The sequence below is a fragment of the Lathamus discolor genome, chromosome 5, assembly GCF_037157495.1.
Source record: "Lathamus discolor isolate bLatDis1 chromosome 5, bLatDis1.hap1, whole genome shotgun sequence".
NCBI classification, from domain to species: Eukaryota; Metazoa; Chordata; class Aves; order Psittaciformes; family Psittacidae; genus Lathamus; species Lathamus discolor.
This window is the reverse complement of record NC_088888.1, coordinates 116,606,899-116,618,184: the sequence shown is the minus strand read 5'-3', so window position 1 is coordinate 116,618,184 and position 11,286 is coordinate 116,606,899. Positions and strand designations below refer to the sequence as shown.

Here is an 11,286-nt window from a genome sequence, read left to right as displayed (position 1 = left end):
CCACCTCAGTCTCATAGCTCACTGGAACCAGACAATCCCTGGAAAACTATTTTCATCTCGTAACTGGAAGTTATTTGCAGAGTTATCCCAACACAAATTCTCTCAAAATACAGTTTTCATAGAATGGTTTGGGTTGGAAGGGACCTTAAAGATCATACAGTTCCAAACCCCCTGCCACAGGCAGAGATATCTTCCACTACATCAGGCTGCTCAAAGCCCCATCTCACCTGGCCTTATACTGTTCCAGGGATAGGGCATCCACAAGTTCTCTGGACAACCTGTTCCAGTATCTCACCACCCTCACAATAAAACCCAAAACTGTCATGAAATATACAGGAGAATACTCAAAGCTGGCTACTCATGAATACAGAACTTGAGCAAACACACTGGTTAATATAATGCCAAGAACTCAGTATTTTAAGCTTCTGTTATGTTCTATAGCATACATATAGAGATGTATGCTTTCAGTTAGAACGAACACCCACATATTCAAAACAGAATACATGTTCCCTAACAAATTAACCATTTGAGCAGTAAAATGTGCACTGACTGTTACTAAAATACCAATAAACTAAAGGACCTGCCACTGGAGAGGCAAATTCTTCCTTAACAATTATACAAACCAGATACCTAATTGAACACTGTACAAACCAGATGCATTCCCAAATCTAGAGTTACAGTACTAGAAGTTCTATATTTTTTGTTCTTTTGTTTTCTTAATTCTTATATACATTTCACTCCACATTAACATGAGCTAAAAGACGGTATAGTTCCTGGTTAAGTTTTATTTCTGTTCAGTGAAAGAACTCCCAAGAATCTAGTGCTTTATCAACAGATCCCAAGTGCTTTAGAAGCTTCCAGATCTGACTGCTTCAATGATGAATGTTTTTTATCTTAGTACCAAAAGCTTTACTGGCTTTACACATTCTCTGCTCTTTTTTAGAACCTTTAGGGGCCTTGATCACATAGTAACATTTCCTCTTTAAAAAGACCATTTGAAGGGTCACTCAGATTTTGCAGGAACTGTGAGGCTCTGAAAGCAACACAGCTCACATCTGGGGAAGTTTTTTGTTTTATTTTTAAAGCACTACTTACTCCACACAACTATTTCAAAGGCTCTGGCCTCCTAAGGTTTGCAACAAACAATTTTAGGCTGTATCCAAAGTCCTAAAGACTGTTGACAACCAGGTTATACTGAAAATTATTTCCCTGGAGAATTAATCTAAAATATGTTCTATTTATTGCACTCTGCACAGCAGCACTTAAACTAACAGCCCACACAAGAAGGGCTGCAGGTTGTTCAACATGAAAGGTAGATCTCCATTCATGTGTCTGAGAAAAAGTAGAAGCCTCCACACACACTGGACAAATTCTCTTACCGTCCCAGATGTGGGTACATCTTGCATGCTATCAATCAGGACTGTCCTGGTCAGCAGAGGAAGAAAGGCATTCACCCCCAAAAGGATTACATACATACTCCTCCTCCTCCCTAACAGCAGTCCTTCTCTCTTCCCTGACCCTAAGCTAAATCCAGTAATAACTGCCACTGTATTTGATCAGCAGAAGACTGGGTATGTATTTCCTGGTACTGAGGCATTAGTTAGTCCCTTTTATCCCATGGTACGATTACAGGATGCAGACACGGGGAATGGAAGCCTTCAGCTGCTTGCTACTGAAGTGTTGCTCGAGCTGAAGGGTTCCTATCCAGAAGGGCAAGATAGTATTGATGACCTGTATTTATTCTTTACTACATATGCCAAAATCAGCAAGTAGCATGCTGCCTCACCATGCCATGAGGGGTGTTTCTCAGAATAGCTTCTATTTGCAAGAGGGGCAGAACATAAACATTTCCCAGACATGTCCTACGCTTTTAGCTCTGCTGGTTAGCAACAGGAAGGTAGCAAAATACTCCTGTGAGCACCAGTCAGCCAAAAACCTGCAAATTACGTGGACCAAAAAGCCACTACAGTGTTGTTTATTCTAGTCCAAAATTGGTGTGAGCTATAACAAGACAGACACTGACTGCAACTACACTAAGGAGGTTTGTTAGACTGTCAGTACTGTCTCATCCACAGGCTCTACTGTTACCTTGGGAATAGTGGGCCCAACAGAACCGTATACACCTCAGTAAATCTTCATCCACTTTCAACCCACACAGTTGTAACGTTACTCATAACATGCTCTACTACAACTCTAAACAAGTTGCCATCTTTTTTTAATGCTGAGATTTACATACATTACAGAGTTCTCATGACATTGTGAAGTTAATTCACCTACCAGTGCACTAACTCTCCATTGCAATTTTACCAGCTATCCCTAAGTCTGCAGACAGGATCATGTAATAACTTCAGCTGAATGGGAAAAGACAAAGTTGAATCATAGCATGAATTTTTCAACAGAAATAGTTTTGTCTCATTAGTATTATCCTGATAAGAATAATCTGAACTACTCCTTTTTGTGTGATGATATTTTCTTAAACCTCTGTTTGGTTATTTACGTAAAAGCACATGCACGAAAGCCACAAAATGTTCTGTTGAGTTCCCCACCAGCTGAAAAGCATTAGAATCACTACTGGCCTTATTCTTCCTGCCACAGACAAGGCTTACAGGAGTGGGCTTTTGGAACTAAATTTCACGTTAAGGACAGGCTGGAGTATCTCTTATAAATGCTGCCAACCTAAACTAGGGACAGCACATTTAAGTAAATTATCATCCAGTGGAAAAACTCTTTGGCCTGTAGTAGAATTCCAAAGGTGGTGGCACATTTTCCAGAGAGCACAATTCTTCCCTATTGACAGAGAGAATAAAATCGTACTGTATGACTAAGTCACCCAATATTTGATGGTATTTACTTAGGAATTTCACTTTCATTATGCATACCTGTCTGCAGAGAGACAGAACTAGTGGGGCATAAGTCCAGTATGAAAATATGAGCAAATGTCTTTATTCTGATTTTTGAAATATCCTCTAGGAAATCTGCAAACCTTTCTGGAAAAGGAAAACCTCTTTTTTTTCTTGTGGGAGCACTCAGCAACAGCATGATTGATCAGAAGCTAATGTAAAATCCACTGAAGTTACAAATCCATCCCACACCAGAAAGTAGATGGTACTTTGCCAAATAGGTAGGAGGCAGAAGCATCATGACTTACAGCTTACCACAGTTACAAGCTGCACCCCATCCCTGGCAAATGCCCCCTTTAATTACGCAGCCTCTTGCAACATGGAGGCCCAAAGACTTAAATAACACAAGATCATCAGATTAACACAGATTAACATCAAGCCCAGCCAAGTTATAATTCCTGTAAGGAATTCTTTAACCTCTGTAGAAAGCAGGAACTCCCAGCAACTGTAATAACTCTGTAAACAAAAAAAAAAAAAAAGTTGCTGTCTTTTAACTACTCTTTCTCTAAGGAATAAGAGGAAGCCAGTAAACTAAATCATTTTATGACTCCTTAGGTGACCATACTATGTTAAAAGTGCAAAGACCAAGCATTCACTGGCAGAGTCTACCCCTTCCAGCATCAGGGTGAAAGGATAAAACCTAGGATGTCAAAACACTTTGGATTCAGAACCTGAACCTACTTTATGGGAACAAACCACAGAATCCTTATCCAACAGCACGAGAGTATCTTCACTCTTGTACTGAAAGATGCGGAGCAGGACTGAAACTTCACCCACCACCTAACAGCTGAGGTGATTTTCTAGTCCCATGCTGCAGATCCAGAATATCCGAAGACTAACATGGTAAGAAAAAGGCAGGACCCAATGATGATTCTAACACCAGCGGACAGGCATAGTTGATAGACCAGGTGCTTTGCCCCTCAAGAAAAGAGCATCACCAAAACCAGTTTCATCACGCAGTTTCACTACAGCAGTAAAACCTGTCACAGCTATAAAAATACAGGCAGTATTCTGTACTAGAATCACATGAGTTCCTTGGGCGTTCCTAGATGCGCTTCTGAATTCCTGTGGCAAAAAAAAAAAAAATCACAACCTATGGCAAACTGACCTAGTTGGCAATGGGGTATACTTCCTCCTAGCTCTCAAATTGAAACTTCAAACCAGAGTCCTCAATATGCAGTCCCAAGAAAGTCTCTGCATGGAACAGATGCACAGAGTGGAGAATCATACACGCATGGTGCTTACCCCAGTGTTGTCTCATCTCCTCAGCTGAGGGGGCCTTGAACATTTATATGAATACATGTGATCATGCTGCATCATGTTTCCTTTGAAAGTCCTAACAAGCAGCTTAATTTTTCACACAGATGACGGCACTATAAATTAAAACAGATTACATGAGCACTGAGATCATGGTAACCAAAGCTATGGAAAAACGCATAGCTAAGATGGATGCAATCTACCATATCGTAACACAGACAGCATTTTTTAATGCAATTATTTTCTCTTCCATGACAACAAAAAGGGTTAATAGGCAGAGGACTTCACACTAAACACATTCATCAAACTCCCCACGACACATGCAGATATGCTAAAAGGTATTCCACATGACAACAACATCTATTTTGATTAGCTTTGAGAGAGCCGGGTTACTTACTGGTATTCAGAATTCGTCCCCAACTTAAACTATTAGAAGATCAACAATCAAGCAATTCCCCATTTTTCTCTCTGCCACAAGAGAAAGTATATATTAAGACCTTTTGGCACTGTTTCAGTTCAGACTCTGCTGTTTCACTATTAAATTATCATAGAATCATAGAATGGCTTGGGTTAGAAAAGACCTTAAAGATCATCCAGTTCCAACCCCCTGCCATGGGCAGGGACACCTCCCGCTAGACCAGGTTGCTCCAAGCCCCATCCGACCTTGCCTTGAACACCATCAGAGATGGGGCAGCCACAGCTTCTTTGGGCAACCTATGCCAGTGTCTCACCACCCTCACAGTAAAGAACTTACTGGTCTAGCTTGCTGCCTGAGTCATCACCTTCAGAATCTGTACTGGTCCAAAACCTGAACCAATCAGCCAACACATGACCAATGATAAACAGGTACCATCTTAAAATTATGCAAGTGATTGTTTCCACAGATTGAAGTTACATACATTAATAGCTCATTAATATCCTGTGCAGGCCAACCTCTTCTGCAGAATCAGCTACTACAAAAGATAAGAATTTCACAAGTCAGATATATGCATATCTCTAGCAAAGTTAAACAAAAGCAATAAGCCTTTACAATAGTGGTAGACAAGCACATCAGTGAAAAAAATCAAGCACTGTACTGGTGCTCACAGCACTTACCTCCAGCTGTTGCAAGGTCTTTGAGCAATCAGCCCACAGCTCTTATCAGAGTTCCCCAGAACAAATGTCTTCAGAAAGAAGCTGCCAATTATACCAACCCTAGCTACAGCTGGATGCCATCAAGAAATCTTATCAGCTGCTAGGCAAATAAGATCACTATATGAAAGTATTATGCAAACAGCACAGTCTCAAGAAAAATGTAACCTTTTAGTGTCAATCTTTCTTGCAAATTATTTCCATATATTTGTTCTGCACAGCACTAGTTGATACAGTGATACGATTACAGGCACAGGGTCAAATATACAGAAAGCATTTTCCCCTCATTTATCCAGTTTATTTTTACCAGTTTATTCTAGCCAGAACTGGTAGTAAGTCCAGAAAATCACAAGACCACACTTTGTAACTCAGTTAAGGGGGAAAAAAAAAAAGTACCATGCAGGGATTTTCAGTCTGTGGCTTCCAGTCCTTGGGGGCGGTTGATTACCACAAAGAGCTGAAAAGGGTACCTGAAGAAATAATCCTACTGTCAGGACATTTAACTCGCACCACCTTGGGCAGCAGAATCTACAGATCAGAAGCATTTACAACCACTGTTTCATTAAAAGCACATATGCTAGAGACAACTATATAGCTGCACTTGCTCGAGCAATTTAAAATCCAGCATTCTGCAGTGATGCAAAACAAACCAATGGGTAGCCAACAATCACCCTATTAACCTACAGCTTCACAAGACTTCTGTGGCCTGCTCCTTTCTTCTGGTCTTAAGGCCAGTCCTGTTCTTCATTTTCTAGTTAATGAGAGCAATGTTCCCCTGTGCCTCTAGCTCTTGCATTTGACCTTTTTTTTTTTTTTTCAGCTGAGCATTACTGGGTCTGAGAAGTACCATCTCCTTCCCTCCCAAATGCTGGCAAATCATACATGCTGTCACAAATATGCAAGAAAATAAGGGCAGACTCCCTTTCATTTCTCTCAACTGAAACGACAGATGTAGGTGTAAGAGAGATAAAATAAGAGGCACTTTATCTTTCCAGTCACTTGGCAGTTCTAGTCAGTATTGTATATCTTAAGATTTGCTTATTATTCTACCTGTTGTTACAAATGAAACGAATAAATATAGTGCATCAGTTTTACCGACATTAGAGTTCATTTTACATCATTAGAGTTCAAACATGCTGAGAATGGACGGTTTTCATTTCCATCTAAAAAGGCTTCCCCTTTTGCTCACAAAATACAGCATCCCTGCCCACTGTAGCTTAAACCACTTTACCTTCAGACCAAAAAAGGTGGCTTTCCTTTTTTCCTTCTAGAGCATTAAAGAAGAGTTTATTTATTTTTAGGACACACCTACTGGAACCCACATACATATGCTTAAAAACCATGTATTTTCAAGCTTTACTGCACTGTCCCAAGACTTCACCTGCTTTCCTGGGAAAAGCTGCTTACAGCCTGTTAAGGGTCATGGTGGAAGATTATTTGATTAGGTGGCAGCCCTCACCCTGAGGTTAACAGAGAGATGAATGCTCCATACAAATTGCAGTCAGCTATGTTTTTGCGTAAGGGATGTTTACATGAGGACCAGCACAAGGCAAGACAAGGAAGGATACACTCTGGGGATAAAAGATACATGCTGTATTAAAAAATAAAAAGAACTAAAAATTTAGTGACAGATAAGGCATCACAAATAGCACTTTAAAACAGGCATTCTAAGACCTGCAGCTAGAGTCCAGACACATAAGGAGGAGCATGAAAATTGTTTTCCAAACATTAGGTCAAGCCCTATGCAAATCACATCATTATTGTTAATAACACTGAAGAACCCAAACAGGTACAGAGTTTACATATGTTTATTTATCTGTAGCTAAAACAGCTTCCAATTATATGGGTACACATATTCATCCTAGTTTGAATGGTTGTAATTATGCTGCAGAGGAGCTTTACCAAACTCAGAAACTGACAAAACAACAGAGTTGTCTGAAACTTAGTCTAAAAACATAGTCGAGTATCAGTATTTCCAAAATTACTAGTCAGAAAATAATGCAAATTGTTAAATGCAAGTCATGGTTTTCAGCAGACTCTAATCTACACACTAACAAATGCCATCTTCCATTTTTAACACCTTTTAGAAGTCAGATACAAAAAAAAAAAGCTACTTTGACAAATACGCACAGCAGAAAGGAATTAAAAACTAATTAGTTCATATTTGTACTGCATCTAGAGGTTCAAAACTACTAGCAGTGACATATCTGCATTAAAAGACAAAATTTGTATGTTTTTTCCAAGTTCTTGGCTGTCTGTACTCGCAACTTAAAAAGGTAACAATTAAGCTATTATATTCCTCATTTCTGTTTATTTTAGTCCCATTACATTATGCAATAGAAATTCTAGCCATATTCATGTAGGCAACTTCATTTAGCTGATTTTACTCCAGATTTGCATCAGCTAGATAAGCCTGCAGCGACACAGATGTAAGCAGCAAGATTTGTTTGTATCAGAATTTATTTTTCTTTTGGAGATTTTAAGTTGTTAATTTTTAATTTTTTTTTTTTTTGGCTTAAGTCCAGTCAGTTTTAATACTAGCTTTCAGTGAAATCTCAGAATGTTTTATTTCTAGACATCCTAGCCACTAGAATTGGGTGGTTTTGTTGGTTTTTTTTTTTTGGTGGGTTTTTTGGGGTTTTTTGGGTTTTTTTCCCCCCAAAAAGAAAAGTTGTCCTAGCCACCTCTACATGTTAATAAGAAAAGGCAGGAGATCCCTTCCCTGCATCAGGCCATTTCACCATGTATAACCTCCCACTGGGGCCAGGCCCACATTCTTATAGCGAGGCCTTTTTTGCTGACTTGCTGTTAACTGAAAGCTTACAGTCATGCCTCAGTGTTTGGTTTACCTTTTGTTGATGCAAATTACCTTCTGTTCTCCACTGCTTAGTTTCACTCATCACCATGTTCTTAATTTACTTATTTTATTGCTAGATTTTTTCTGTGCAATCTCCTCAGTCCACTCTTTGTTCTTCCTGGTCAAGATCACCCCATTCTGCAGATGTAAAGGCGTGCTGGATATCAGCTTCTGAACAGAACCCTCGTCAGTCATTAACAGTTTCTAAGAAGTGCACATTTATTGCTGCACTTTGCTTCAATCTGTTAAATGAGAAATTCTGATCTGTTCTTGAACTTCACAGTCACCCCTTATTATTTAGGTTGCCGATCAGGCTTCCGTACAGGAGATGCCCCATTTCTCTTAGCATTTGCACATCAGCATTTGATGTCGAGATTCTAGGTTTCTCTGGAAAATCTGAAGGTAACTTGTGCTAGCCCTCAACCAGCTCAGACTCCCACAAACAGGGCAACAGTGATGCAGCAGTTCCTTTTCCAGAAGCTGGAAGAAGAGGAAATTAGGATTTTAAACTGGAAAGCTCGTACTCAGCTATGGTCCTAAAAAAAAATTAACCTGGTTTTAAACTAATAATTTAGCCCTCCCTTCCCCTACAAATGAGGCTGTCATTCACCTTGAACTTGGCAGAATTGATGGGCATTTCTCTGGCAAAACACATAGCTATTGTGAGCCAAAGATCAAATGCCTGAAAAAACCCATCAACATGATACTGAAACTTCTCTTTGGCAGTTCTAACACAACAATATTTTATATGCAATTATTATTTTCACGTCACCACTTCATTTGTCACGGTGTTAGGTGCTGTGTCGTGCTGCTCCAAAATAAACACATTCAGCAGAACGAGCACAGAAAGAAGGGCAACAACAGCTAAAAAGAATGTAAAATCAACCAATCTTTACTCCGTATTTTGCTCTACCCTTCACAGAGGTTTTTAAAGGTGTCATCTGGCCTACTTAAAGCCTTACAATATATAGGGATCACTCCCTGAGGGGCAGCCTTACTTATGCAAGCAGTTGCATTGCCCTACATCTTGCCTCAAAGGAGTTACTAAGACTGCATCTTTCATCTCCATTTGTGTTCAACTGTATCAGTCCTTTCACTTTGCAGAACACCCAGGGCACAAAGCATTAGCTACCAGCATCAAACCACAAACGTACACATAAACACTTTCATCACAGCACACTTCCTTTAGTTTTATGTAATTCACTATTAACACTGCAGAAAACACGATATCCCAAAATCTGTGTAGCACTGAGCATCTTCCAACCCAGACAGCCTTTTATAACATAACATTGAGACCCTGAGAAAACAGCCAGATGAAGAAAGGAGGCACAACTCACAGCTGTGCTTCCACTGGCCACCTGTGTAGAACATTCTGCATTAGTTTTGTTATTTTCTTCCACAGACAACAAAATCCACACAAGAGCAATGAGTGAAGCTCGAGCATCAAGGTCTCCAACAGCCTAAGCAGGGCGTGTGTGGAGGAACGCAGCCAAACAGCAGCTCTGGAGCACCTGAAGGAACCTCTCCCTGGACAAAGGCCTAATGCAGCAAATACAGACCTATCTTGTAGCAACACTCAACATCCAAGACGCTCTAAAAGGAATCATTACACCACTTCCTCCGCCCGTACGGGGCCCGGCATAACGACCACCACACCCAACGCCTCGCACCCCTCCCGCCCCGCCGCCATTTTGTCCTCCCCTCCTCTCCCTTGCCTCCCCCGCCTCGCTGGCTGGCGTCACCGCGCGCCCCGCCCCCTCCCGAGGGCGGTGCTCGGCGCGGCTGGGGCCCGGATGTGGGAGGCTCCGCCCCCGCCACAGAGCGTTAGCGCTGCTCGCGCCCCCTCCCTCGCTCCCTTTGCGCCGTTGCGGGTCAGTGCCAGCCTCTGCCGCAGTGAGGGGAGCCGAGCCGGAGCCGAGCCGGGCTGAGCCAGAGCCGGCGGCAGCGTCAGGCCCGGGGCGCGGCGGCGCCGAACACGCAGCAGCGAGACCGGGGCTCGGTGGATTCATCTGTGGGGGAGACGCCTGACACCCGCCCGCCGCCATGGTGAGGACCCTCCCTCGTTTTCCCCTCCCTACAGACCCCCCGCTCCCGCCCCGCCGGAATATTCCAGACCCGGCTGTGCCGTGCCGTGCCGCGGGGGTGAGGGGCGAGGCAATGGCCCCGCGGCCTGGCGCGGACGCCGCTCCGCTTCGCAGCTGCTGCCCTGCTTCTGACCCGTCTCCTCCGCCTCCCGCCCCCGAGCCGTCCACGTCCTCCCCAGGGCGAGCGTCTCGCTGGGCTTCCCCTTCCCGCTCTCCCCGCGGGCCACCGCTGTGGCCGTCCCGCGCCTCTCCGGGGGGTAGGCACGGCCGCCCGCCCGCTTCCCTTCTGCCGCCTACCGCCGCCTCGCCCCCGTGTGCCCCGCTGCCTCCTGCCGCCTCCCCCCGCCCCGGCAGCGCTCATGGCCCTCGGGCCTTTCATTCCCCCCGCCTCGTCCTCCGGCACCCCCTCACCTCACTCCCGCCCCCAAACCCGCTCCTCCGCCCCCCCCCCTTTCCCCTCAGTCCGGGGTTCGCCCTCCCCGGCCTGCGCTTCATCTGTTTTCCAGATGTATCGGTGAGCCCGGCATTTTGGTAGCGATGTGCTGTGGGGGTTGTTTTACAGTCTCAATGGGGTTCCCTCCCACCCCCCCCGCCCTTGGTGCAGCAGCGTTTCTCTGTTCGTGTGCAGACCGGAAAGCTATAATGCACGTAGCCCATGGCAGGGAGACAGGCTAGATAATGTATACTTTAATTGGGGCGCGTTTGGAAAGCTGACACTTCAAATATGATAGGCATGTGGGTTTTGAGACTGCAGGAAGAAGGTATGCGGTATGTTCAGGTGTGTGTATTTGAGTCGCTCTGGTTTTTAAATCATGACGATTTAAATTCCCCTTTTGCTGCCGTAAAATTAACCCAGAGATACAGTATGGAGTCCTGTAGTATTTTACGTCGACACTAGGGGTGTCTCCTGCTTTTCACCGCTGCCAAGAAATCAACGCCCTTTTTTAATAAACATTTATTTTAGCCTAAATTGTCCAGTACCCTGGCTTCAGGAAGACTCTGGCAATATCTTGGTTTTACAGCTGGAGAAATAGAAGTGGTATAAAGCTTTTTGTTC

The 11,286-nt window shown here is 43.3% G+C and overlaps 1 protein-coding gene and 1 long non-coding RNA gene across 4 annotated transcripts in view; one reads left to right on the top strand and one right to left on the bottom strand.

Annotated features, from left to right (window-relative positions):
- Positions 1–2,282: 2,282 nt before the first annotated feature.
- LOC136014506 (uncharacterized) lies at positions 2,283–5,302 on the bottom strand. Its single transcript, XR_010612744.1, has 5 exons — positions 5,253–5,302; positions 5,057–5,110; positions 4,555–4,625; positions 4,146–4,273; positions 2,283–3,356 (listed from the first exon to the last, which is right to left on the bottom strand). It is a non-coding gene; the product is annotated as an uncharacterized LOC136014506 (long non-coding RNA).
- A 4,636-nt stretch (positions 5,303–9,938) lies between these two features.
- The window catches only part of PPP3R1 (protein phosphatase 3 regulatory subunit B, alpha), a 45,672-nt gene continuing 44,324 nt past the window's right edge, over positions 9,939–11,286 (top strand). For all 3 annotated transcript variants that reach the window (XM_065682283.1, XM_065682284.1, XM_065682285.1), the window contains exon 1: positions 9,939–10,191. In XM_065682283.1, the coding sequence (XP_065538355.1) occupies positions 10,189–10,191 (3 nt within the window). In that variant the 5' untranslated portion in view covers positions 9,939–10,188. The remainder of the gene's footprint in view (positions 10,192–11,286) is intronic.